The 27889-nt window shown below is 39.8% G+C and overlaps 1 protein-coding gene across 2 annotated transcripts in view; it reads left to right on the top strand.

Annotated features, from left to right (window-relative positions):
• Nucleotides 1-21150, top strand: part of SECISBP2L (SECIS binding protein 2 like) — a 62391-nt gene extending 41241 nt beyond the window's left edge. For both annotated transcript variants that reach the window (XM_045812037.2, XM_045812036.2), the window contains exons 15-18: nt 4507-4727; nt 5690-5844; nt 9313-9532; nt 16850-21150. In XM_045812037.2, coding sequence (XP_045667993.2) covers nt 4507-4727; nt 5690-5844; nt 9313-9532; nt 16850-17532 — 1279 coding nt within the window. In that variant the 3' untranslated portion in view covers nt 17533-21150. The remainder of the gene's footprint in view (nt 1-4506; nt 4728-5689; nt 5845-9312; nt 9533-16849) is intronic.
• The last annotated feature ends 6739 nt before the right edge of the window (nt 21151-27889 follow it).

Below are 27889 nucleotides of genomic sequence, written 5' to 3'. Positions count from 1 at the left end.
TGACAGAGGTACACCTGGGTGGCTTAGTTGGTTAAGCATCTGCCTTCGGCTCAGGTCATGATCTCACGGTCCTGGGATCGAGCCCCGCATCAGGCTCCCTGCTCAGCAGGGAGTCTGCTTCTCCCTCTGCCTAGCTTGTGCTCTTTCTCTCTCAGTCACTCTCTCTCCTTCTCAAATAAATAAAATCTTTAAAAAGAAATTTTAAAAAATGTTTGATAGAATTCGTCTGTGAAGCTGTCTGGTTCTGGACTTTTGTTGGGAATTTTTGGATTATTGATTCTATTTTATTACTAGTAAACAGTGTTCAGATTTTCTATTTCTGAATGATTCAGTTTTGGAAGATTGTGTATGTCTAAGAATTTAACCATTTCTTCTCAGTTGTCTAGTTTATTGATGTATAATTTTTTGTAGTAGTCTTTTATGGTTCTTTGTATTTTTGTGGTGTCAGTTGTAACTTCTCTCTGATTTTATTTATTTGGGCCTCCTTTTTCTTTCTTGATGAGTCTGGCTTAAAAGTTTATCATTATTGTCTTTTTTTTTTAATCTTTTTTTTCATTGAAGTATAGTTGACACGATATTACATTAGTTCCGGGTATATAACATAATGATTTGACAAGTCTGTATGTTATGTTTACCGCAAGTATAGCTACTGTCTGTCACCGTACAATGCTATTACAATACCATTAACTATATTTCCTATGTTGTGCCTTTTATCCTCATGACTTATTCATTCTGTTACTGAAAGCAGGTATCTCCCCTCCTTTTCACGCATTGTGCCCATCTTCCCACCCTTTACTCCTTATCCATCAGTTCTTTCTCAGTATTTATGGTTCTGTTTCTTTTTTTTTTTTTATTTGTTCACTTGTTTTGTTTTTTAGATTCCACAAGTAAGTGGAATTATGTGGTAGTTTTTTTCTGTCTGAAGTACTTAGCATAATACCATCTAGGGTTCTTGGTTTCATTGATCTTTTCTGTTGTTTCTTTTTCAGTCTCTTTTATTTAGTTCCTCTCTGATCTTTATTATTTACTTCCTTCTGCTCATTTTGGGCCTTGCTTGTTCTTCTTTTTTTAGTTCCTTTATGTAAGGTTAGGTTGTTTATTGGAGATTTTTCTTGTTTCTTAGAGTAGGCCTGTGTAATGGTAGAAAACTTCCCTAACCTGGGGAAGAAAACAGACATCCAGATCCAGGAAGCACAGAGAGCCAAAAACAAGATTAACCCAACATTTCTTATAAGGCCAGTTTAGTGTTGATGAGGTCCTTTAACTTTTGTCTTTAAACTCTTCATCTCTTCTTCAATTCTGAATGATGATCTTGCCAAGTAAATTTCTTGGTTGTAGGTTTTTTCCTTTCAGCACTTTGAGTGTATGGTGCCATTCTCTTCTGCCTGTGAAGTTTCTGTTGAAAGCTCAGCTGATAATTTTGTTTATGTTCTCTTCTGCGTAACTAGTTGCTTTTCTCTTGCTGCTTCTAAGATTATCTCTTTATCTTTAATTTTTGACATCTTAGTTATTACATGTCTTAGTGTAGCTCTTTTTGGGTTAATCTTGTTTTTGGCTCTCTGTGCTTCCTGGATCTGGATGTCTGTTTTCTTCCCCAGGTTAGGGAAGTTTTCTGCCATTATTTCCTCAAATAAGCTTTCTACTTCTTTCTCTCGTTTTTCCGCTTATGGGACCCCATAATGTAAATGTTAGTTTGCTTGATGTTGTCTCAGAGGTCTTTTAAACTGTCGTCATTTTTTAAAATTGTTTTGTCTCCTTGCTCTTCAACTTGGTGACTCTCACTACTCTGTCTTCCAGATCACTGATCATTCTTCTGCATCATCTAATGTGCTTTGATTCCCTCTAGTGTATTATTTTATTTTCTGCTCTGGTGGGTTCTTTTTGATAGTTTGTATCTGTTTGTTGAAGTTCTCACCGTGTTCATCCATTCTGCTTGAATTCGGTGAACATCTTTATGACCATTACTTTGAACTCTTTATTAGGTAGTTTGCTTATCTCCATTTCATTTCATTCTTTTCTCAGGTTTTGTCTTGTTCTTTCGTTTGAAATATATTTCTCTGTCTTCTCATTTTGCCTGACTCTCTCTGTTTTTATGTATTTCATAGGTTAGCTATGTCTCAGAGTCTTGATGGAGTGACCTAATATAGAAGGCATCCTGTGGGGCCTTGAAGCATGGTCTTCCCTACTCCCCAGAACTGGGCATTTCAGGGGTGTCTCCTGTGTGGACTACATGTGTCCTTCTGTTATGGCTGGGCTGTGACTGCTGGGTTCGTGGTGGTAGGTGGGTTTGGCCTCAAAGGCCCTGCTGTAATTGTTGGGGGCATTTTAGTGGTCGGGGCTATAGCTACTTTGGGAGGTGCCAGTCTGAGGCTCCCTGCTGCATGGCAGGGCAGTAGCTGCTTTGCAGGGGTGTCATCCCCCTCAGGGTCACTTGCTGAGTGTGGTGGAATGGGAGTTATTTTAGAGGGGGCCCTTGTACCTGGAGTGGGCTGCCCACCAAGTCTGGTGGACGGGGAGCTGCTTTGGGAGACCATGGGATCTGGCTGAAACTACCTGCCAGGTGCAGTGGGGTGGGAACCACTTTCAGGGGGATGTGTACGGGGGCCAGCATTGTTAGGTAGCGCGGGTCTGCGAGGGCATGCTGAGGCAGGGCAAGAGGTGTTAGCAAGGCAGAAGAAGAGTGTCAGAAATGGCTCGCACTGGTGCTTCTGTTCCAGGAAAATGTTCCCATAGATCCCTGCGCCTCCTGCACATGCCCTGAAGTTAGCAAATCTTCAGTGTGGCCCAGGTGTTTTTCAAAATGCTGCCTCTGTGCTGGGTCTCAGAGCCAGTGAATTTGTGCCTGTGCCCTTTAAGAGTAGAATCTCAGTTTCCTTTAGCCCTCTGGCTCTCCTGGAGTTAAGCCCCATAGATTTTCAAAGCCAGTGGTTATGGGGCCTCATCTTCCGGATGCAGGTCCGCAGGGTGGGCATGCTTGATACAGGGCTTGAACCCTTTGTTCCTTAGGAAGGATGCCCTCTGCGTTTGTGATGTCCCTTCTGTTTGGGAGTCACTGAGCAGGGGATGTGGTCCTGGTTAGAGCCCTTTTTTGCCTTTCCTACTTGTCTGGTGTGGCTTTTTCTATCTTGAGTTGTGAAAGAGCTGTTTTTGCTATTTGTCAGGTCATTCTCAGAGAGTTGTTCTGTAGGATGTTGTAATTTTGGTGTCTGTGGAGGAGATGAGCTTGGGATCCTCCTGTTTTGCTATCTTGATCCTCCTATCCTGTTCCTTTTCTTTATACCGTTGTTTTGAGCTAATTTATACTGTTTTGAGCTAATTCTTTTTGTCTGGATTTGGGAAGTTAATTGTCAAATAATAGATGTGGAGCAAAGGAAACACTTGGGGAGTGAAATGTTACATATATATGAAATAAACAGCTTGAAAGAAAAACAGAGTGAAGAAAACTGCATTTTTGATGTTCTGTTTTGTAAGTGCATTAATTTTACAAACTTTGATAATTTTTCTTCAGTCTGTATCTTCTCTTCTGAAGTAGTGTCACACTTACTTACTTAAACACTATTTATTTAAACATTTTTCACATAAAGAAAAAATTTTCCAAAACAATTTTTTTTCCCGCTAAAGAAGGGCAGACTTAGTATTTTCCTACTATATCATATAATTCAGAAGTGGAAATTTACTGGTTAGTCTTAGATTAGAAATTACACCAATTCTCCCTGTTAAGTACCTGTTTATAGTAGAGGTGTTAAGGATGGGAACTTGAAAAATAGAGTATATAGGGAGTAAGTAAACTTGGATGACTTCCTTATCCCTGCAGTTAAGTACTGGAGTGGCTCCACTCACTGCCTCTGTGTTGCTTGCGTTATAGCCATACATGATCTCACAGAGAGCCTCAGTCAGTTGCTTTGCTTGCTATAAGGGCATGTGACTTTTACTTCAAGGCTTCTTTGATTTTGGCTTCAGTTTAATTACTGAGTTCATCCTCCACAGCCATAGATTTTCAGAGTTAGAGAAGCCGTTGAGGCCATCTTCACCTAACTCCTTATTTTTATGGTCGAGCAAGCCAATTCCCAGAGATTGCGACTTACCAGAGTGTGGAGGATGACTTGGTTGGTATGAGGGCATTCAGTTAGCTTTTGGGAAATTATATTTCTTTCCTACTAGAAGCATCATTGGTATTTACTTTATATCTTCTTACGAGAAATATTGTATCTCTTTTTATCAAGTAACAGGCTAACATTTGATTTATATCCTTAATAATTTAATAATTGGGAGTTTGGATAGTACTTATCTGAGGATAAATCCAACTTTTCCATAAAAGCCAATCTCTTGTAACTCAGGAAAACTCTTTTCTTTTTCTGATTTGCAGTAGGATGTAAGAAATTTTTTTAAAGAGTTGATTTTTCAGTGAAAACCTCTTACTGGATATTTTTTGTCCCCTAACATAATCTTATAATTATAGGAAGTAAATTAGGATGGATACTTACCTGTTTTGGGTTTCCTTTACAGGTATTGTAATCAGGTTCTTTGTAAAGAGATTGATGAATGTGTGACTCTTCTTCTTCAAGAGCTTGTCAGTTTTCAGGAACGCATCTACCAAAAAGATCCTGTGAGAGCAAAAGCAAGGAGACGGCTGGTTATGGGCCTAAGGGAGGTTACTAAACATATGAAGTTAAATAAGATCAAGTGTGTTATAATTTCTCCAAACTGTGAAAAAATCCAGTCGAAAGGTATGCACATTTTACTTTTGAAGTGTTTTGATATTTATTTAGTATAATTGTAGGATATACAATGAATTTTAAAGTGAAAGCCATATGTCTGTCTTTGCAGAGTTTAGGTATAAAACATAATGTTGAACATGAGGAAAGAAAGTGAAATCTTTCATTATTTCAAATTAAGTAATAAAATTGAGATCGGACTGTAAAAGTATCCTAATCTATGAACACCAGTGAAGGATTTAATTTGGGCCAACCAAGTGTCGCCTCTGTTGTAATCAGAGTGAGGACTTGTAAGAGTACATTCCTTTATTGCTGCAAATATATTTCTCCTTGAAAGATTTTTATATTACCTTTCTTTGATGGTCCTTTTCTCTTAAATAGAATTAGAGAAAAGATAAAGTTGTCTGCTCTTGCTTACGGTGATTTGTTTCAGAAATGAGCAGTTCCATGCAGAGGCTCTTGTATCAACCTGCACACAGTACTTCTTACTGTGTCATGCACCCTGATTGGTTGGTTTTCATGGATGAGCCACTTTGGGTAATTGGAGAGGACAGATGCAGAGGTAACAGTAGTAGGCATATTCTCCACAGGGGAGAAATACCAATAAAAATAGTAATATATATCTGTCTTATTTCCACTTGAGCTGAGAGAATAAAGACATCAGCCACTATTAACAATTTTAATTTCTTTTTAAATGAATGTCATATTGAAATTTGACTCCCACTATACCAGTCCCTATGGGGAGAGACAAAAACTGGCATTGAAGAATTTTAAAATTTATTGGGAAGAAAGAAAATATGTATATATATCCATATATCATATAAATTTCAATAGGAAAATAAGTGGAATAGTGAAAGTGCCACAAGCATTCATAGAGTCCTTTGCTGCTGTGTTTTATGCTTTAGCTGTTGGATGCTAAAATACCTCCATTTATATAAGTAAATTAAGATATCCGCATATGTTGACTTTCTCAGGTGGCCTGGATGAGGCTCTCTATAATGTTATAGCCATGGCACGGGAACAAGAAATTCCTTTTGTGTTTGCCCTTGGAAGAAAAGCTCTAGGACGCTGTGTGAACAAGCTGGTTCCTGTTAGCGTAGTGGGAATCTTCAACTACTTTGGTGCTGAGGTAAGACTTAAGAGGATATACACTCCCTCTTGTCCTCACCACCCCCCAGGACGTTTTCTGTTAACACATGCCAGTGTTCTTTTTAAGCATTTGAAGAAGTGAGATGACTTTCCGAAGAATGAGTGGAAAATTTTTGAGTATTACATTTCCTTTTTTTAGTGCTAAAAACATTTACACAAGTTAATTCTACAACATTTTGGCTGTAAAGATTTTAGCTCCTGTTTTTCCCACAGTGCTTTTTTCTTCTGGTTCAATTTTGTAATATATGATAATTTATTTAAATGCTGGGTAAAGATATTTGATATTGTATGATATAAAATAATTTTCTCCAATATATATATTGGCTATATTTTTTGCTACTTGGAGTCAAGAGAGAAAAAGATCCTTTAATTAGAGAGGATTTTCTTCTTGAAAATGGAATTCATAACCAGTTATCAAAATAATTCTGCACTCATGATACCTTTATCTTCCTCTCGTGGTCTGCTAATACAAAGCTTTGCCCATAGGAGCTGAAGATAATAAGAAATAATAATAACAATAGGGTGGTTATTAATAATTAGAATAAAAGTTATTTATCTCCATTAATGCTTAGTAACTGATAACATTTTAAGACTCTTTTATGAAGTGGACTCTGAAGTATTTTGTAACACCATTCATGGACCATTTCCCCTCTTCCCAAGCGTCCTATTTTTATTTAAGTGTGTGTCCTTTCTTATGCAGTCACCATGTTTGCATACCCCCATTTCCCATCCATTCAGTTTCTCTCCCATTACCCATGAAGTTATCTACCTACCTATTTCGTAAGTATATACTCAATATTTCTGCTCCCACAGTAGTCTATGCATTTCTCGGTTATAGTTATCATACTGCCTTGCTGTAGATTGTGTTTCTTTCCCTTTACCTATGAATTCCTTGAGGGCAGGCCTCTTGTCTATGTGTCCCTGAGCATGAGCAGGTGATAAATGTTTGTTCAGTGAATTACGTGGTATAGGTATACCCTGCTTGCTATGTTAAACTGTATGTCAGAATTTGGGTGATAAGTACCTCTGTGAGAAAAAAGGGTCATATGTAAAGACACCTAATAAAAATATACTTCTTTTTTTTTTTTTAAAGATTTTATTTATTTATTCGACAGAGATAGAGACAGCCAGCGAGAGAGGGAACACAAGCAGGGGGAGTGGGAGAGGAAGAAGCAGGCTCACAGCGGAGGAGCCTGATGTGGGGCTCAATCCTGGAACTCCGGGATCACGCCCTGAGCTGAAGGCAGACGCTTAACCGCTGTGCCACCCAGGCGCCCCTAAAAATATACTTCTTTTTTGTTCAGTGTTAGTTTATGGAATAGGAGTGAGATTGAGGTCAGGAAAAGTGGACATGTTTGTTTTTCATTGTATTGACTTCTCATTGAATTGTATATACTAGATTATTTGTATGGCTTTATAAAATGCTTGCCAGTTTTGTTTGTACATTGTTTTACTTGTCCTCTACTATTTTGAGATAGGTAAGTTATTGTTTAAACCAAAATACCTTCTTAAAATGGGGGTAAAGGAAATAGTGTTATATTATCACATGTACTCATTTGCAGTAATGTGGTAGTATACGTAAGTTATTTTTACCATCTGCTAAAACTAACCTTTGAATTAAGCTTTTTCTCCTTAACCTGACATTCAAGGTTTTTATTCCCTGATAGCTTTCCTCTTTAATTTTCTTTTTTTCTCTTCTTTGTTATTTTTTTATTCCCAACTATTTCTGTGTTTTATTTATATTGTAAAATGAATGTTAATCTCAATATCACACATCCATATGCCTGTTTTCTTTTTGTTGGCTTCACTTAAATACACAGTTTGTTAAACATTGCGAACAAATATTTAGGAAGTCTGTTATGTGTAACACATAGGAGCTGTTTTTACCAGAATCCGTTATTCCTTCTTTTTAAAAATAAATAAATCCTGAGTATATTTTGAAACTACTAGTAGTTAGCATGCTTAAAATCATTGCAGTTGGCAACAACATTTATTGTACCTACTACTTTAAACAATTTAACTGAAGCTGTGCTGCTTATGTTTTTTCTTCTTAAGTTTAATTTTCAGGGACATATTATTCCATAGCAATATAATACTTGCTGCCATGCTTTCATCCAGTTATGGTTTAAATTTAAATGACAGTGCCTTGGTAGGAGGAGAAAAATTATACTGTACTTTTCCTCCCATTGTCTGAAAGCATAATTTAATACATAATATTAAACATATTCTTAGGAATGTTCAGGTCTGACATCTGACATTTTTTATTTAATGTTTGGGTGTGTTGCATTGTGATACTAAATCAAGACATTAAATGGAAGTAGAAGGTTGTTTAATTATGATATAAGAATCGTAAAAAGTTATTATTTGATTGTCTTTTCTAGTGGCTGTGGAAACTTCAGTTTTCTTTGGAGTTTTTTAGATGTCATAATTGTTGAAGTTCAGCTTCAGTGCTATATAAATTTTGCCATTTTATTAACATGTGTACAGTCCATCACCCACCATTTTGCTGAAATTATTAATTACCATTCATGTTCATTTTTGTTTCACTGATGGAGGAACTTCTGATTATTTAGCTCCATAGTCTACTTCAGGCTCTTTATTCTATTTTTGTAATTTGCATTTGTCCCAGTATCTTTGGCTTGTCCTTCTTAATAAGTGTCATATTTTCATCATCAAGGTCTCAGCTAGCCATATCATCACTGACTTCTTTTGATCTTCTTCAAGCTCTTCCAATAAGCACACATCTAGGGAACTTTTAATTTTTGTGGGGACTGCTGTCTTTTTCTATAGCCTTTAACATCACACTGCATACACTCATTCCCTTGTATTCTAATCCATATAAGATTCTTCACTGCTCCCAGACAATCCTTGGACTTTCTTAAGTCTATACCTGTATTGTTTTGCATGTTTGGCTAAGAATGCAGGATCTCCACTCTTCAAAATTGTACCTATTTTTCAAGGCGTATATCAGAGGTAATAGTACTTTGGAAATTCTTCATTGATGCTCAGCAGTTAGATTTGATGTTTCTTCCAAAAGCCAAAACATTTTGTACATCTCAAGGCGTTTAAGATAAGGTACCTTGAAACATTGGTGTCTCCTGTCTTTCAGCCACATAGAAGTTTCCTTAAGAGCAGAATGGTGTTCCAGTGGTCTTTGTACTCACTGCAGTGCTAGGGACTAAATGGTGCAGTTGTTGAATTGATAAACTTTGCAAGAACTTTTAGTATATCACAGTTAATGACTAGTATTGAATCAAGAAATTTCCTCAGACTTGTGAGAATTACATAAACAATATCTGTAAGTTACAGAGTATTTTATAAAGTTCTGCAGTGTGCATACCATTTGGATTTTGTGCTCATTGAAAGTGTGTCTGATCCTGAAACAGTATAGAGATTTATTTTAATTAGAGGAATAAAAAAAAATGGACTAATCAAAATCTCTTTTTAGGGCCTGTTTAATAAGTTAGTCGAGCTCACTGAGGAAGCCAGGAAAGCATATAAAGATATGGTTGCAGCAATGGAGCAAGAGCAGGCCGAGGAAGCCTTGAAGAATGTGAAAAAGGTGCCACACCACATGGGGCACTCTCGGAACCCCTCTGCGGCAAGCGCCATTTCTTTCTGCAGTGTCATTTCTGAACCCATTTCTGAAGTAAATGAAAAGGAATATGGTAAGTTGGTATATATGGCACATGATATATATCAGATGATTTAAATATTGAAATCATTTAAGTGATTAGTTACCTTTTGTTTTTATCTCATTGATTATTCATATTTCGGTCGGAAGTTTGGTCTGAAAAATTGCATTAAGCATGTGCATTAAAAATCAGGAAACTATTTGGGGCTGACAGTTGCTATGAGACCTTGTAATTCAGTCACATTTCCAGAATCCCCAAAGGGATTTAAAAAGCGAAAGGTGGGGATGTACTGTCTGGTGACTAACATAATATAATAAAAAATCATTAAAAAAAAAAAAAAAGCGAAAGGTACCATACTTGTGACCTATAACTAAGTACATTCTAGGAAATTTCGTTCTAATACTTTATATTGAATTGTTGAAGTTTTGATTTACTAAGTAAACAAAAGACCTGAGTATTATGGAATATAAACTTATAAAATCTAGACATATGACATTTAAGTGTAGTCAAAAAGAAACAGACTAAAACCCAGCATTTGTGTGTGTTAAAGAACAAAAATTCACCTGAGTAAATTTAAAGATCTAATTGGCTTTCTTAGGTGATTTATGCACTGGGCAACATCCCATTTAGCAAGTGGGGGGAGCTCTGAGAAATTGCACAAAATGGAAGGCTTGTATAGGAAAGAGGGTGGGACAAGGAAATTATTAGCAAAAAAGAGAAAGGATTGTTCCTGGCCAGGTCACCTTCCTTTAGGGGGCAGGCAAGGGGTCTTATAAGCGGATTGTCTCATCTTCCTGTTGGGGGTGGAAAGGGCCCCTGTGACAGATTACCTCATTGGCGCTGACCAGAAAACGCTTCAAACTTAATATTTCTGGGTGAGGTTGAAACCGCGATTAGGTTAGATCTTAAGCTCTTGTTTAGTGACTTGGCTTCAGTGATGCCGTTTTGGGCCTGTGGTTTTCTCTTTAACATCTGTAGTAAAATAACATTATATACTGCACTCTACGTCTTAGGAGTTTCCTTGCCTTTTTTCTACAATACTTTGAACTCTTTAAGTTCTCCACTTTTCATGATCTAGTTTCTGGTTCGTTTCCCTGATTTTTTTCTTTTTAAAAGTAGGATAGCCACCTCCTTCAGCTTGGCTCCTGTTTCTTCCTCCTTTTTTTTTTTTTTTTAATCTATCTGGGAGTTTATTGAATAGTGTGTTGCCACCTAAAATTTAACATGTAAAAAAAAGAGTCCTCATGTTTTCCTTTTTTCTCTCACACTCCCTTTCCTAGTCTCCCTGTCTGTGATTGTAGTTAAGTGGAACGCTTTTGATAAAGCTCTAGGCCAGAGACAACGAACAAGTTACTGTGGGGCTTCAGGAAACTACAGATCGAGGATAAGTGTTATTGGCTTAGAGGCAGACATGTTTCTTTGGCTGGAGTGCCACTAGTTGAAAATAAGATAAAGTGCCAGCTTTGTAAATGAGATCAGTTCTCTCTGTATAATGATATGCAGATCTGAAAAGCAAACTTCAAGGTAAATTCATAAAGCTGTGGGTTTGAGCAAATGACCATGACCTTTATTTGGGCACATGAAAAGAAAAGTTATGAAAACAACTTCTCAAAGACTTAGGAGATGTTTTTAAAAAGCACCAAAATTAAAGTGTCCAGAGATTGAAGCCTTAGCTTTTTCACACTCTGTGTGGGGGACTGAGAAATAATTGATTAATTTCTGGGCCTCGGATTTCTCTTTAGTGAAATTAGGAGGGTTCATCGAGGTCATCTATAAGGTTCCACTCAAAGCTAAAATTCTATGAGCTGTTAAATAACAAAATTCAGCCAAGTGTCTTTGACGATCTAGTTAGCTTTATTAAATGATTCATGAATTGGGCAGCCACCATCTAGCAAGTAGAGAGGCACTGAAGAATTTTACAAAGTGGAAGGTTTTTATAGCACGTGGGGGAGGGCAAGAAAGTTATTAGGAAAAGAAAAAGATTGTTCCAGAGGAGACTGTTTGCTAGGGGAAAAAAGCAGGGGATCTTCTCATGCAGATTACCTCATCTTTCTTCGGAGGATGGAGAGGACCCAGGTGACAGACTCATTGGTGCTGATGGAAAGAAACATTTCCTGACTGACCAGTTAAGGCCACGTTTCTAGGGGAGGTTGAAGCTGCAATTGGATTGGGAATTAAGCTCCAGTTTGGGAACTCAGTCTAAGTGACACCGTTTTGGGCCTGTGGTTTTCTTTTTCTTTCTTTTTTTCTTTTTCTCCCCAATCTGGTAAAGCTAATGGTTGAATCCTAAGGAGGGATTTAGATGGAACCTTAAGGATTCTGACCTGGTGAGCTGATTTATGAGGACACCAACAAAATGAGTGGAAGGAATCACAGATAACATTGAGAAGAAAGCATGAAGTTATTCTTTCTGTATCGGATGCATTCAGCAACAAACATAAAACCACTGCGAATACCACTGTGGCCTAAGAAATCAGGATATTTAATTATTTCATGATATCCTCAAAGTCCCCAGCTCTTTCCTCCTTTCTGTTCTTCCATTCGCAGTCTGTGGCTTTCTGTTTTTATGCTTATCATCTCATGTTCATAAGTAGCTGCCGTGGCTCTGGCATTAGTAGTCAAAAGCTGGAGGTTCACGCAGTGAGTTCCTTTTATCATTGAAGGAAGCAGTTTTCAGAAGACGACTTCTTTTGTTTCATTTGGCCAGAAATGATCTTGTGACCCCTTTTAGGTGCAAGGGGGTGGGCAAGGGAATATTTGGCAAAGGAGGAATGGGATAACCATGATTGTCTAAGAACCATTTTAATTCATCCTCCAGGCCTAGGCTCAAGTTCATTCCAAGTTTGGGGGTTCTGTTATCCAGGAAGAAAATGGGGAATGACTGTTGGGTAGACAACAAGCAGCATCTTCCATGTCATCCTGATGCAGGATGTCTAAAATGTTTTTTCCCCCATAGTTTAAAGAAAAAACAAAGCTGGGAAAAGAATGCTAATCATTGATAGAATAGAAAACCTCCTGTGATAGTCCGGTCTTACTGTCTTTTGTATACCGGTTGTTTTCTTTGCTTATGTTTTCCTTCCACCTATGCTGAGTCTCAGTTCTATCATCACATGGAACGAGTAGTTTTGAACATAAAATCCCAACTAAGTTGTAAGTTCTTAGAGATGGGAACTTGGCACTTAATGGGCACTTGATACATAATAATACCTCACTGAATTCTTACTATGCGCTCGGCACTTCTCTAAGCATTTCAGGTTTATTAATACGTTCAATTGTGTGAGCAACCCTATGAGATAAGAAATACTGTAACTGCAGGGGTGCCTGGGTGGCTCAGTTGGTTAAGCGTCCAACTCTTGATTTCAGCTCAGGTCATCATTTCAGGGTCCTGAGATCAAGCCACAGGGCAGTCTCAGTGCTCAGTGGGGAGTCTGCTTGAGATTCTCTCTCTCCCTCTCTCCCTCTCCCACTCTCTTTTTCTCCTTCTCTCTAAAATAAATAAATAAGTCTTCTTAAAAAATAAAAAAGAAATAGTGTACTGCATTTCATAGATGAGGAGGCTAAGATGAAGAAAGGTAAATAACTTGCCAGTGCCACCCACACACCTAGTAAATCTGACTCTAGAATCTGCATTCTTAGCCGGTTCCCTGTCTGTTGAATGAGTTTTTAATAGGCCAGTGTAGTAGCTTTTCAGTAACCACTTAATGAGGGGGGGACAGCCTCACTGTGTAGTCCGTCCATCCTGAATTTCCTGCTCATTGTCTGCCACTAGTTTCTTCTGTAGTTTCTCGAACTCCTTTGCTTGTTCTGTCTGTAACAGAAGATGGACAGCTTCCCTGTGCGTACTGATAAAAGGAGACATACACACACCTCATCCTCTGACAAATCCTCTAGGGATTTGAAAGTTTAAAAGACAATTTCACAAAGACCCAGTAAACAAAAGAGGAAAGCATAGAAGGGATTAATAAGCAAAGAAGAGCTCTGTTGAATAAGTTATGCTATAATAAACAATTCAGAAGCAGCGTAGGTTTGGATAGGTACCATTTCTAGGTTTGTTGAGATCTTTGGTTCTTCCTTTAACTTGCTTCCTGTTTCCTTCATCAGAAGTGGACTTCTAGAGGTTCTGTTCTGGATTTAGACTGTCCTCCTCCCCATCCTAATCAGATTTCTCCTGTCCGCTAGAGAAAGATGGCACTTCATACTCTTCTGTTTCTCCATGGTGTATGCATGTGTTTGTGTGCTCAGTAACTGATGATCAAGCTTCATCTATTACTTTAAAGTGGGAGCCTAGACCCTCCCTCCCCAGTAGATACATGACCTTGGTGGCTTTTTGATGATTGTGACAAATCTCTTGATTTCTAATAGCAGAGTCCTTTGCCTCTGCTTTTAAAGTCATATCTCCCTTTCTTTCCCAAGGACCCATGTGGGCTTTCAGCTCACCTACCCAAGTAGATGAAGGCCCAAGGTTGATTCTGGAAAGAGATGAGCCTGACCTAGTATCCTGACTGCCTTCCTCTTTCTATTCCTTGATTCATCGACAAGGGGGAGGTGGAACTTTTTCCAGGACCCCAAGTGAATTCTTATACTTTTGAAGGAGGATAAAAACTGTTGGAAGGATATATAAATGTGCATCTAAATTTAAAAAAAAATGTATGCCCTTCTAAGGGGGGGGCATAACTGAGTCTGTGTATGACATTTTTCATTTAATAGGCTGTTTTGCCTTCAGCACTTACTCTGTGCCAACCATAGGGACACAGATGAGCAGGAATGAGGATGAGGGAGGAAGGGGTGGCACAGCAAACACAAAATAAGTGGTTTTGAACTATATATGCAGAAAATGCTGTGGGAATTCAAGTTAGTGGGAAGTCAGGAAAGATTTCATAAGAAATTGACATTTAAGGATGATTATCAAGGATGGGTGGGTGTCTGAAGGGTAAAGGAGGAAAACACATCTTATATGGAAAGAACAGCTTACGCAAAGCAAGGAATTGTAAATAGAAAGTTATAACTTCTGGGAGCAGTGAGAATGCAGAGTGGCCCCAAGCATAGAGTGCATGGGCAGGGGTTGTAACAAATGGGATGGGAAAGATAGGTGAGGGTCACATCATGGAGGGCTTTGGCTATGCCAAGCTGAGGTGTTTGGATCTTGTCATAGGGTAATAGCCCGTTAGACAGTGATGTGACCAATTCACAAAGCCAATGAGGAATATATATAGATGTATAGCAAGATAAAGAAGGCTTGGCTAAGACAGTAGTGACCAGTTTAGGAGTTTTTGAGCTAGAAGTGACATACAAGTTCAGTGGAGTAAAGTAAGGGGAGAATGATAGGGTCAAGGATTACTATAAGTTCTCTTCTGCTTTGAGACTACGAAAATGATAACGTTATTAACTAAGAATGAAAATATAGGAGGAGTAGATTTTTTTTTCATGAGGTAGGAGACTGGAAACAACTTAGTTCAAACTTGAAGTAACTGCAGGAAAGAAAGGTTTTTTTCCAAACCATGCGTCCTGACTTCAAGTGCCCACAGTATGGTTTTTATCAGTGAATAGTTGATGGGTGACATTCAGGTTGACATATTAATATGAGTAGACGTGCTGTAACGCTGCAGCTTGATCATCATACTTTAAAACTGCAGATAGCAGCTATAATGTAAATAGAAGGGGGTGTTATTGTTTTTTAAAGGCAAAAATAAATGGGACTACATCAAACTAAAAAACTTCTGCACAGCAGAGGGAATCAACAAAATGAAAAGGCAACCTACTGAATGGGAGAAAATACTTGCAAATCATCTGTCTGATAAGGGGTTAATACCCAAAATAGATAAAGAACTCATACAACCGAATAGCAAAAAACCAACAATCCAGTTACAAAGTGAGCAGAGGATCCGAATAGATATTTTTTCCAAAGAAGACATATAGATGGCCAATATAAAAAGATGTTCAACATTACTAATCATCAGGGAAATGCAAATTGAAACTACAAGAAGATACACCACCTGACACCTGTTAAAATGTCTGTTCTCAAAAAGACAAAAAACAATAAATGTTAGCAAGGATGTAGAGAAAATGAAATCCTTATACACTGTGACAGTGTAAATTCGTGCAGCCACTACAGAAAACAGTGTGGAGGCTCCTCAAAAAATTAAAAATAGAAATACTGTATGATCCAGCAATCCATCTTCTGAGTATATACCCAAAGGAAGTGAAATTATTATCTCAAAGAGATATCTGTACTCCCATGTTCATTTCATCATCATTCACAGCAGCCAAGTTATGGAAACAATCTAAGTGTCCATCAAATGGATGAATGGGGTAAAGACTGTGTGTGTGTGTGTGTGTGTGTTGCCAGAGTCTTGGGGAGTGGGCGAAGTGGGTGAAGGGTGTCAAAAGGTAGAGACTTGCTGTTGTAAAATAAATAAGTCATGGGGATAGAACATACAGCATGGCAACTATAATTAATAATACCGTATTGCATATTTGAAAATTGCCTATGGAGTAGATCTTAAAATCCTTATCAGAAGAAGAAAATTTTTGGTAACTGTGTGCTGACAGATGTTAACTTGATTTATTAAGGCAGTCATTTTGCAATATATACAAATGCCAAATCATTATGTTGTACACCTAATATAATGTCATTTGTCCATTATACTTCAATAATCAAAAAATGAAAAATGAAAGAAAAACACAGGAAAAATGAGGGGTAGGAGAGCTGTCCTTCGTCTCCTCATTCTTAGTATTTTTTTTTTTTGTTTTAAACTGACTTCCTGTCATTAAAATTATTTCGATTATCACCACTGTATTATATAATAACACTTCTTTGTTTGGCTACCAAATTCAGTTGGTGAGCCCAGCTACATATATTATAAGATAGATTTTCACAAATGTTAGAAATGCACGGATGGCTTCTTTGCTTGTTATAAGGGAAACAAGTCCCATTACAGGCTAAGACAGTTCTCTGACAGTGGGAGCATGACACAAACATGTCAAATTGGAACTATTTCTGCCGGACATCTTGGCGCTGCCATCTGTGACTTGTGGATCTTGGGGCCCGATACACCTCTAGGCCAAAAAAAAAGGCAATTCATTGAGTCTCATGAATATATGGATTTTATGTAGAAGCATTAATGAGCTCCTGTTGTTACAAGGTCTTGTGTATTCTGAGGCGTAAATACACTTACTTTTGGCTCCTTGTTTCTGTGTCTTAAATGCACATTTTTGAGAGTTGTTTTCCCTTTGTAACATTTAAACCAGTCGGTGAGCCCACAAATTTATGTAGTTTGTTCTTCCCTCTTTTAAGAGTTACACGATTCTGGAACCGTTCGGGTTTTTAAAAAATCTGTTTGGTATTTGCAGAAACAAATTGGAGAAACATGGTGGAAACCTCAGATGGGCTGGAAACATCAGAAAATGAGAAAGAGGTTTCTGGTAAGCTTAGCACATCTGAAAAGCCCAGTAAATTTCCATTTGATGCAGCCCCTGTTGGTAAGCAGCCATCATTACCGGCTGCGGGCAGTACTACCTCAGCTACAAACCCTGGGAGATCAACAGTGAGCGATAAAGAGGAAGTGAAGCCAGATGACCTGGAATGGGCCTCCCAGCAGAGTACAGAGACTGGTTCTTTGGATGGCAGTTGCCGAGATCTCTTGAATTCTTCCATCACCAGCACCACCAGCACTCTAGTCCCTGGCATGCTTGAAGAAGAGGATGACGAAGATGAGGAAGAGGAAGAAGATTATTCTCATGAACCCATATCTGTAGAAGTACAGCTCAATAGTAGAATCGAGTCGTGGGTCTCTGAGACCCAGAGAACAATGGAGACTCTTCAGCTTGGAAAAACCCTTAATGGTTCTGAGGAAGAGCGTGCAGAGCAGAGTGGAGAAGAGGAGGCAGAGGCGCCTGAAGTGCTAGAAGCAGGGATAGACGGGGAGGCCTGGACTGCTGACCACCAAGCAAGTCAGGAGCAGCAGAAGCCTGGCAGCTGCAGCTCGCTGAGCAGCGAGCCCTCTGATCTTAGTTATCCGCCCCCAGGTCTGTAACTCAGGAAATGGCCACTGTCTGCAGCTGTGTAAGGGTTGCAGCCATTCTCTTTTACGCTTCATCTCAACGTTTTGCACTGTCCAGTATTTAATATATGTATTTAATTTCTGACAAATATTTTTGTAGCTGTCTTTTACTTGTTTTACTATAATCTGTAGCTTAGCTTTTAATTAGCATCTAAGTGTCTTTCTAAGAGCTGTGTGGAAATTCAGTATTGTTTGAGCTTATTTTGTTATGGAAAATAATGATTAAAATAGAAGACTAGGTTTAAAAAAAGAAAATAAATTCAAAATGCCTAGTTAGAGTCATTTTGAAAGTTAAAGATCAGGGCTCTAAGGATAGGAGCAGTTACCAATGTTTGCTTCAAGACTATGCCTCCTTCGCTCTGATTTGATCCAATGTTGTTGGGCTTTAAAAAAAAGAACTGGAGGTAGATTTGGAAAACTGAAAAAAAGGCTGAGGGTAGCTAAGCCCACAACTGTTTTGTGTTAAAAATTGATGCGACTTTTCTTTGGTCCACAAATGTTTATTTCAGAAGCCATTGATCATTGGAATCAGTTAAAGTTGGGATGGGCTAAAACAGAGCCTCCAAAACTTAGGCTAGCAAAGGAGCCACCACGATGCATTAGAGCTGGCCTCACTTGCGGGAAGTGATAGATGTTGTCTTTGATAGTGAAAAGTCACCCATGATAGGACCTAACAGGTTCTGTCTCATATTTACTTCTTACTTACCTCAGGAATGCTCTTGTACATATTCGTATTTACATGAAGTTAGGCAAACTGTGGCAGGTGCATAACTGTAACCACTTATATGACTGCAGCACTTACGTGTAGACTATTCCGAAACAGAGTCTTTTACTGGTGTGTTCTCTTGCATGCTTTTGATTTGGGACCCTCTGGATTTGCTATCTGGATTTGATTAGGTATCCAAACTTGTCCTGAGTGAAAAACCATTTCACCTTTTTAAAAAAAATACCTATTTTGTCCCTAGCCTTGAGCACCTGCCACATAACACCAACCATAGTTACTGATAGGAGGTCAGGGAGAGGAGCTTCACACAGCTTATAATGTGTATCCTGATAATCAAAAGGTTGGAAAAGGAAGTTTTGAAGAAGCGAGAAAGTTGTTCCAATTGTGCTGAAACTATTAGATGATTTAGAGTACACAGATTTAGGCAGGTATTACTTCTTGATCGCTATTATTTATGTCTGGCATTCTCTAAGAATGTGTATACCTGCTTGGGAGGATTTAAACCTACTGAGCTAAAAGTTTTATTTGCTGGTCAATCACCTGGTAGTGACCTCTACAAGTTAGATGACCTGGAGGGATTTCTCTCATCCCCCCAACTCCCTGCTCCCCGCCCCCCATCCCCAGCTTCCAGTCAACCACACACATGCCCCTACGCACAGGCTCCAGCTTTACACTCACAAGTTCCCACAAGCAGGCACAGAGCTGAGGAGGGAGGGGTACTTTCCCTGCTCTGGTGTCACGGGGCAGGGCTTTGCCTCACAGAGGCAGGAGAGAAGAATTGGGCAGGTTTTTACTGAACTCACGGGACTGCTGTGCTAGTTGTGATGTTTTATAATGCTGGCATTTAATACTGGAGAGATGAGATTCTTGGGTGATGATTTAGTTATTTGTGCGTTGTGAAAGGTGAGGAGCATTGCTGTATAGAAAATGTCAGTCTATCAACTTTATTAGTGTGCTAAAAGGGGACATTATTGTCCTGTCCCGTCTAAACTGTTCTCCAGGATAGACGTCATAGGCACAACGTAGTTAGTCTAGTACTTAAAGGAACGCAGCATGTAAGGAATGAAGCCTCTGAAATAGTAATCATGGGTGTATATGTGGCAGACCTTACTGTGTCTACGCATTTGGAAGTGTTAGTCGGTTTAAGGAAATGATAGAGATTTTGAACTACTGACAATCTTAAAAGTGAATTTAAAAACTTTTCATACTTTTTATGGTGTAAATTTCCTTTGCTTGGTGTCAGTGATTCAGATAACTCTTGATCTTGAGGTATTGGCTTTTCAAAGGTTTCTTATATTTTATATCTCTTCTGAATGAGAATTGTCATTTTACATTTTTGACATTTGTATCAAAAGAGAAGTTGAGGAAATCTTCAGAACACCAGTAACTTTTAAATTTACTATAGACTTCCGAAGTGTTCGATTATGTGTTCGACAAATGCTCTTGCACGTGCAGGGTCTTCTGCCAGCAAACCCAAGGGACCACAGCCTTTTTATATGAGACAGGTCATTCTAGAGGACTATCCAAAATTTATTAAAGGAAATGCTACTGTGTTGAAAGTATGCTTAAATAAGTATTAATAATGTCTTTATAATTTGTTTCCTTTAGATAAATTCTGGAATTTGTATATTCTATACAGGAGGAGGTGTGAAAATTGGGAAAGTGGTTTTTTGTTTTTTGTTTTTTGTTTGCAACTGGGAGTGGGTGGCTCTTCGGAGACCTAATGGTAAGAGTAGGGGGTTCATTATCACAAGAAATAAAAACCATAGTGATTTTTTTCTTAGTGTGTAGAGGTTATTTTATGGCAATAATTAATATTAGATTTCTATTTCAGTACATAAGTATATGAATTATAATATGAATTGCACTCCCAGAACTAGATTTCTGCTTCAGTAGGTTTGTTTGCTGTGAAGATTACTTCTCAAAAGACAAATGTTCATACTAGCTTAATTTTTGGTTTAAATATGTTTGTAAATGATGTAATATATTTCTTTTGACTAAACATGGGAAAAATGTGTGTTATACATTGAAAAGTTTTTAAAGGCTTTGATTGGAGGTCATTTTTGCAGAGAGGGTATTTTATATGCTTCCAGTATTTGGAAAAGAATTAGTCAAAAGGAATTCACATAGTTTAAATATTGAAAAATTAATATCCAAATAACGTACTTGTCTGATTTCTTAATAAGCTGGGGGAGGTGGGTGGGGTGGGGATTGTAATGTGCAAATGAGTAGTGAACTCTACATTCATTTTTCAACTCTTTAACATAAAACTGTTGAATCTTAACACATTGTTACTTTAATATATGTATAAAGAAGTATTACTGTTTGTAAAGCTGCTGTTTGCTTTAAAAAAAAAAACACCTGTCATTTAAGTATTTTCTGTACGTTGTGCCAACAGGTTAAAATATTAACTTATTCCATTTAAAACGTAATCATTTTTTGCTTTTTGAAATTTTTCTGTGACATAATTTATTAAAGACCTCTTCTTCCTCCCTTACCCCTTCCAGCCTTTATCCACATCACAGAATAAGCCAAACTGTCTACCTAATCCAAAATCTGAATCCTAATTAATGATAAAAATTTAAACTTTGTTGGCACAACATACCTTAAAAGTATTTGTGTTATTTTGTAATTTAATTTCTAAATATACCACATGAGTTTATAATTTAATGTCTTAATTGTAATGCTCCTAATAAAAAAAGCTAGCAAAATTAGTGAATTATAACATGAAAAGATTTTCATCTTGTTCTTTTGTTGTATGAAGGATAATTGTTATTTCACATTTTAGGGGTAATAACAGCTTTTTTGCACTATGTAAATACTAGTGGAGATTCTTCTGTAACTAATAAAATGATTATTGAAATGTAGTCTGTCATTTCAGAATAGGTACTTGAGGGATTCATGACTTGCCCAACATGTGGCATAGAGGAAAAAAGAAGTATAGCTTGTTGCATTGCTTAGTGCCCTGATGGGTTTGCCAGAGGAGGTTGTAAAATCTACGGGAGGAAGTTACTAGTAAAAATTTCCGTTTGGAAGGGTTGGTGTCATCTGTGGCGCGGGCCGAGGCATCTGCAGAGACCATCCTGGTGTTAGGAGAAAGCCCCTTCAGATTTCTTCTCCTTTTTATGCTCGTTACTCTGTGCCAGGCTCTGTTTTAAGCCCTTTCCTAATATTAATTCATTTAATTCTCACTACAAACTTCTGAGGAAATGCTGTATTTCACTTTTTAAGTGATGAAATGGTCATGGAGATGTTCAGTAACTTGCCCGAGATCCCTCAGCCGGTGAATAGCAGAACTGGGTTTCGGTCCTAGTCCCACATCAAAGGCCATGCTTTTACTCACAATGCTTTGTTGTGTCTTAACACAAAATGCTCAGAGTTGCAAACCAAACGGTGTTTCCCTCACCTTCCTCAGGTGTCTTCTGGAATGTGAAGTGTGCCTGGACTGAACTGATTTTCTCAGGGACTGGATTTTATTGAGCCCCACCGGGAGTGGTCCCTTGTCACTACGTCACAGTAAAATGTAGGGAATCTGAAGAGGAGGCTCGTCTGTTAGAAAATAGGATCGCTAATTTTCATAATGAAATGGATTTTTGCTGATCACAAAAAGAAGGGAGGGGAGCCTCAACAGTTGTATCAGAATATTCCCCCTTTTTGACCGCCATTTGTATCATTCCCAATTGTTCTTTTCCTAACAGTGATCAGTTTTTCTTTAACTGACCAGAAGAGGGTGTGCACAACACCTGAAAAGTTAAAGGCTACCCAGTAAAATTAGTAAGTGTTTAAAATGGGGGGAGAGGGGAGAGAAGTATCCTAAGCAGTGGGCCTTGCCATAAAAGGTGCTTAGTTCTAACGCTAAGCACAGAACTCCAGAACCATACGTTTCATTTTAGAAAGAGAAGAGAACACAGTCAAGACATTTAGCTCATTTGTTAAGCTGTTAGGTCTTTTGACATTTCTAAATTATTTTGGCAATTCAATTAATATTTTAGCTTGGCTTGGGTTCTTCTGATGTTACATGTGTGAAATAAGGCACGTAGCTAATTGCGTAATCGGTACTGAAGGCAGCCTTATGGATTGCAAAGCCAAAGCATGCTCTAAGAGCCTCCGCAGTGCCAGGTTTGGAAAAATGAGAGATGTTTCCATTCTGGACCCAGGCTTGATCCCCGTATTTCTCCTGATCCTACTCCTCCCATTACACTGAGTAATTAGTTGACAGCTCTGTGGCAGTCAGAGACATTTACTCTTGCAGAAATGGGTTGGATAACTGGCTATGACTCAACTGCTTGTATCCAAGGTTTCCCTGTTCTGGAAGCAGGGTTGGGAGCAAGTAAGATCCTGAGTTGCATGAAATTTGGAGCTCCTACCCGAGCATCGTGTTGTTCGTCCAGTTACTGAGGGGCCAAAGACAGGGTGGAACTGTGAGTTGGTGACCTGTGGGTTGGAGCTTGGAGTGGTATAGATTTGAGGAATGAGTGCTTCGTCTCCTTGGAGGTGTCAAGGCTTGGTCATGGCCTTGAATTACCCAGAGGGAGCAGGTTAATAACCACAGCCTTCCTACAGTGGGACTCGGATTTAAGGCGGTGTTGGTTGTACTCTTACTGGGGTAACAGGAGTACGAGTGGCACCTGCTGAGGTGTGCGGAGTCCCTAGGTTGTCTTTGGTTCTCAGTCTCCTTTGTTTACCTGAGTTGGAGTACTTCCATTGCTTTACAAACCCTCATATTGAGAATAGGATAATGAATTGATATTTAACCAGTTAATTTTGTTACCTCTGGTTAAAGAGGAGAGAAAAGTGTGAAAATTATTGGTTTCTCAATTATAGGAGAAATGTTAGAGGTCCTCATTCCTGTCATTGTTCGTCCGTGCTTTCCCCTTCCTAAAACCAGTGTTGTAAGGCATACGGTGAGTTTCTGACAAATGCACCTTCATCGTGAAGTTTCGGGAATCAGGGACTACCCTATCTGAAATTAGATCCTCTTCATCACTTTCTTCCTCAAACCTGTTCTCTCTCTCTCTTTTTTTCTTCTATTTACATTTCAACTTCCTGTAGATTTTATTCATCTTATCTCCCTCCCCTACTAAACTGTCGGGGCAAAGTCTTTGGGTTATTTTCCTGTTCTATCTTCAGTGCCTAGGAAAATGCCTGGCACAAAATAGACACTCGATAAATCTTTGTTGGATGAATGAACGAGGAAAGGAATTCAGATTGACAATGCAGTCATGCTCTGCAGCATTTATGCTCATACGGACTGACTCCTGGCTACACTGATTTTTTTCACATTTGTTCAGAGTTGGGGTTGGAGGAAGAACTAACCCGAATCTCAAATAGAAAAGCCTCACCCTAGACTGAGGGGCACTCAAGTTACTCTGTATTTAATGTACCTGTATTGCTTATAGTTGAAAACATGGTAAGTGTAGTAACTACAATTTCCATATAGAGGGAGGTGACACATACACGAGACATTTCTATGAGATTAACCAGGAAGGGGGCAAAAATGCACAAGCAATTTTCGGTGTATCTATAATGTTTTCTTATTATTCTGTGTGATCAGTACATGAGAGTGTGTCATATTATTCTTTGTACTCTTGCGTGCTTGAGATATTTTATATGAATAACCAAAAGGAGGGGTGCCTGGGTGGCTCAGTTGGCTGTACGTCCAACTCTTGATTTCAGCCCAAGTCATGATATCAGGGTCCTGATACTGAGCCCGGTGTTGGGCTGGCCATGGAGCCTGCTTAAGATTCTCTCCCTCTCCTTCTGCCCTCCCCCCCCCCACGCATGCGCTCGCTCTCTCTCAAAAAAAAAATATTAAAATTTTAAAAAATAACCAAAAGTAACAGGCCAACTAAAACACAACCATTTTCTGTTCTTAACTGACTTCCAAACTTGGCACCAAATCTCATTTCAATATCTTGACAAAATTAGTGGTAGAAATGGAACTAGAAGTCAGGCTTAAACCCCTATCTTAATTGATGTAGCAAAGAATTAAGATGTGTTAAATAGCCAGTAGCTACAAATTTTATCTTCCCATGAGCTAGAAACTGTCTCCCTTCATCCTTCACCTGGCCTAACCCTCCCCCAGTAATAAGAAATATGTCTCGCACCTGTGCCTCTCCCATCTGCTCTCTAGTTGGAGCAAGGTGCTTTAATCTTCATAGGAAGATTGAAGATTGTGTTGGCAACCCACTTATCTGGTTTCCTTAGCAACTGGAACAGTGTTTAAAGTGATAGCATCCCTTGCTCAGAATAGAAATCGAGTAAGCCTGATCACGATGTCCTGGTCTGCTCAGGGCTGCTCTACCTCTTCAAAGACTCTTCTTCACCTGGCTATTCATGGTAGCCAACCTTTGAAAGGAGAACTATCTGGAATGTAATCAGTAAGAGCTCTGGATCTGTACATAGCTGACTTCACCCTTGCCAGGCCCAGTGACCTTTCTCTCCAATCCCTGGAATATTGAGCAACCTGTCTCTTTTAATTCCAGAATTTAAGAAAAATTTTCCATGTTAAAGAACTATGCTAGGCATCTATTGTTTTGTCTGCTTAGTATGTCCCTTCTTCAGGGAATGGCTCCACACCCACCCTGTTCCACCTTCACCAGGAATGTAATCTCTAATTGCAACAGAAGCAGACAGACAGTTGACTGATTCTGGGACCATTGACTGGTCTGGGAATCTTCAAACAGTCTACGGTAGGCCAGTGGGTCTCTTCCTTGGGATTTTTGGACTTGGGACTGAGAGTGCCTCAGTGGTTTTGTGCGCTTGAATGTTAAGATAGGAATCTCCAAAGCCCTCGGTGGCCATGAGAAAGCCGTGTCGAACAGGTTTCCTTGCTGTCAGATGTTTTAGAACCTCTAGTATCTTAATATATTTTGACTCTCCATAAGGGGAAAGATTTTTTATCTATCCGGCAGCATTTCCCCAATATTTTGTACCCTTTATCATGGAGTTCTCCAAATGCATCTGACCCCAGAGTACTTTTCTCTCTGCAAAACTATGAACATCCTAGGGAACTAGTTTTTCATGTAACATGCACTAAAATCTGTGGCTCAGACTGAAGTTTCCATGAGGGTAGGACACACAGGGGATGTCTGGACTGCTCTAACTTCGAGGTTTTCAACCAGGGCTGATTTTCGGCAATGCCTGGAAACACTTTTGTTTGTCATAACGGGAGAAAGTGCTACTGGCATCTCGTGGGGGAAGACCAGAGATGCTGCTAAGCATCCTGCAGTGCCCAGGACAGCATCCCCTCCCACCCCACAGCAAAGAATTACCTGGCCAAAAATGTCAATAATGCAGAGGTGGAGAAACTGCACCCACTCCATGTCAGGATGCTGGGTGTGGCCCGTAGGGGTTCAGGGCCCCAAGTCCGTGGACTTGTACCCACACAGTGCATTCAAATGCTCTTGACCTCTATTTCTGGCACCTGTTTAGACATTCTCTAATATTCCAGAGTAGACTTAGCCAGACTCATCCAGATCTTCGGGATAAAACAGGCCTTTCCCACCCCCTTCACTTCCTGGGGAAGAGGATAAGGAGAATTCACCCACAGCTTCTGATGGCATGCCAGTGCTTCCTCCCACGTATCCCACTTACTTTCTCCCATTGCATGAGGAGGCGTGCGCGGAGCAAAAGGGCAGGGAGGCACCTCTGCAAGGGCTGCTGAGTGAATACTCCAAGAAGAGCGTGAGTCACGTGCCAGCAGAAGGCCTGGGGAATGAGCTGGTCTGGCCCTGACCGCACAGTTGACTCAACAAGATGGGTGAAGACTGTGTTTTATACGACACCGAGGAGTGGACTCCAGCTGCCTGCCCTGTGAGCAATCTCCCTGAGCCTGACACATTGAAGCCTCCGCACGTTCCTCCAGCCTCCTCTCGGGGAACAGCTGCCCGAACCATGGCCCTCGGGAGGATCACTGGACGAGGGCTTAGAAATAGTTGCCTGGGTAGCGTCTGTATTCCTGGGAAGGAGAACGGAGCACGAAGCCCCTGCCTACAATGGATCCACTGTCTTCCTAAAGACATCGTCACATCCTGGTCTGCCTGAGCAGTGAGGGGGTCCCCAGACGTGGGACTTCATTTTAAAAACCAAAACAGTCCCAGGTCATCTGGGGAGAGTTGGTCACCCTACTGGTCGAATACATAGGGAGACTTACTAGTCATGAAATGAGAACCCTTGTTATATTTTATTTGAATTAATTGATTATTGCTGATTACGTGCTCATGATTGAGTTAGGTACCATGGCAGAGTGCCGAGAAGTACGTGCAGTCCCAGTTCACACATGTTGTGTGCTGAGAATGTATAAAGTGTTTGCTGGGGACTCAGAACATTTTCCCCAAGAAACCATGCTAAGTGTTGATAATACTTCCAAACAAAACCCCAGAAGCCCTTAAAGATAACTCATATGGGAGGTGAAGTGATAGAAACTTCCCCAGACCTATAGGAAGCAGTGCTGTTGCAAATGTAGTGTCCCAGCTACAGGGCTTGGACACTGCTGTTGTGATCTCCCCTTGTTTCTAGGAGAAAGTGTCTGCCGCCCAGCATGATAGCTGTACAGTCACACCTTCCTGGCCCCTCCTACTAACGCATGCAAATGAGCATATCCAGGTGCACGCATGAGAACACACACGCATGCACGTGGTCCATTTCTTACCCATGGTCCTACACCACAGGGGAAGTGTGAGATTCAAGGTTTCCTTGGTGTCCGTCAGGTGGCCCTTTCCCCTGCTGGGGCGTTCACGTCTCGAGATAGATAGACACCTTCCTATCTGTGGCCTCCAGAGGCTGACGACAGGGGTGAGGAAACACAGCAGATGCCTCAGTCTGTCAGAGACACAGGCCAGGCAGCATGTAGGTCAGGACAACGTGAGCTGAACCCAAGGCAGAGTTTCTAGGACATAACAATCTTTGGTATGGAGAGAACCAAAGAGATGATTCAGTTCAATTCCCTCTTTTATAGAAGAGGAAACAGACCCAGGGAAGTGAAGAGACCTGGCCAAGTTCACTTAGACTTTGGGACTGGAAATTTTCTGTCCCTAGGCTCTTGCCCCCTCCATCCTGTGCCTCAGAAACTGGAAAATCCCCTGGAGTTCTCCCCCACCCCAATTCTACTTTTGAAAAGAAGATTCTGTAAGGAGAGCTTTGGTATCTGGACCAAAAAAAAAAGCTGGGCTTGCTAAATTGGGGTCATGGAACTCCTGAGGCAGAGCTCGCCCAACTCTGCCACCCCCTGCCACCACAGATGCTGCGGCTTCCCTGCGCCTGGAATCTTCCTCTAACCAAGCAGAAAACAGCAACAGGGCAGTACCAGCAACCACCAACAACTTCTACCATCATCACTGTATTTATCTCCACCAGTCGGAGAAGGGCTGCCTTGTTTCTGGCCACGTTCTCATCTCTGTGGATGTTCTTAAACCCCAAGAGCAAAGAGACCGCTGTCTGTGGGTGTGTTAGCGTGATTGAAGGGGAAATACGAAAGCTTTGCTTAAAGAGTTCATCCTGGAGCTTCATGCTGTTCTGGCCACGGATGTCGGCTAAGCACTTAAACCTCTTTCCTAACCTGGAGATGCCAATTATCTCCGACAAGGCTGTGCTGCTTTTTATGGG

The sequence above is a fragment of the Ursus americanus genome, chromosome 36 (genome assembly GCF_024610735.1).
Source record: "Ursus americanus isolate L20-20 chromosome 36, mUrsAme1.1.p, whole genome shotgun sequence".
NCBI classification, from domain to species: Eukaryota; Metazoa; Chordata; class Mammalia; order Carnivora; family Ursidae; genus Ursus; species Ursus americanus.
The sequence above is the reverse complement of the archived record's forward strand: the minus strand, read 5'-3'. Positions and strand labels throughout refer to the sequence as shown.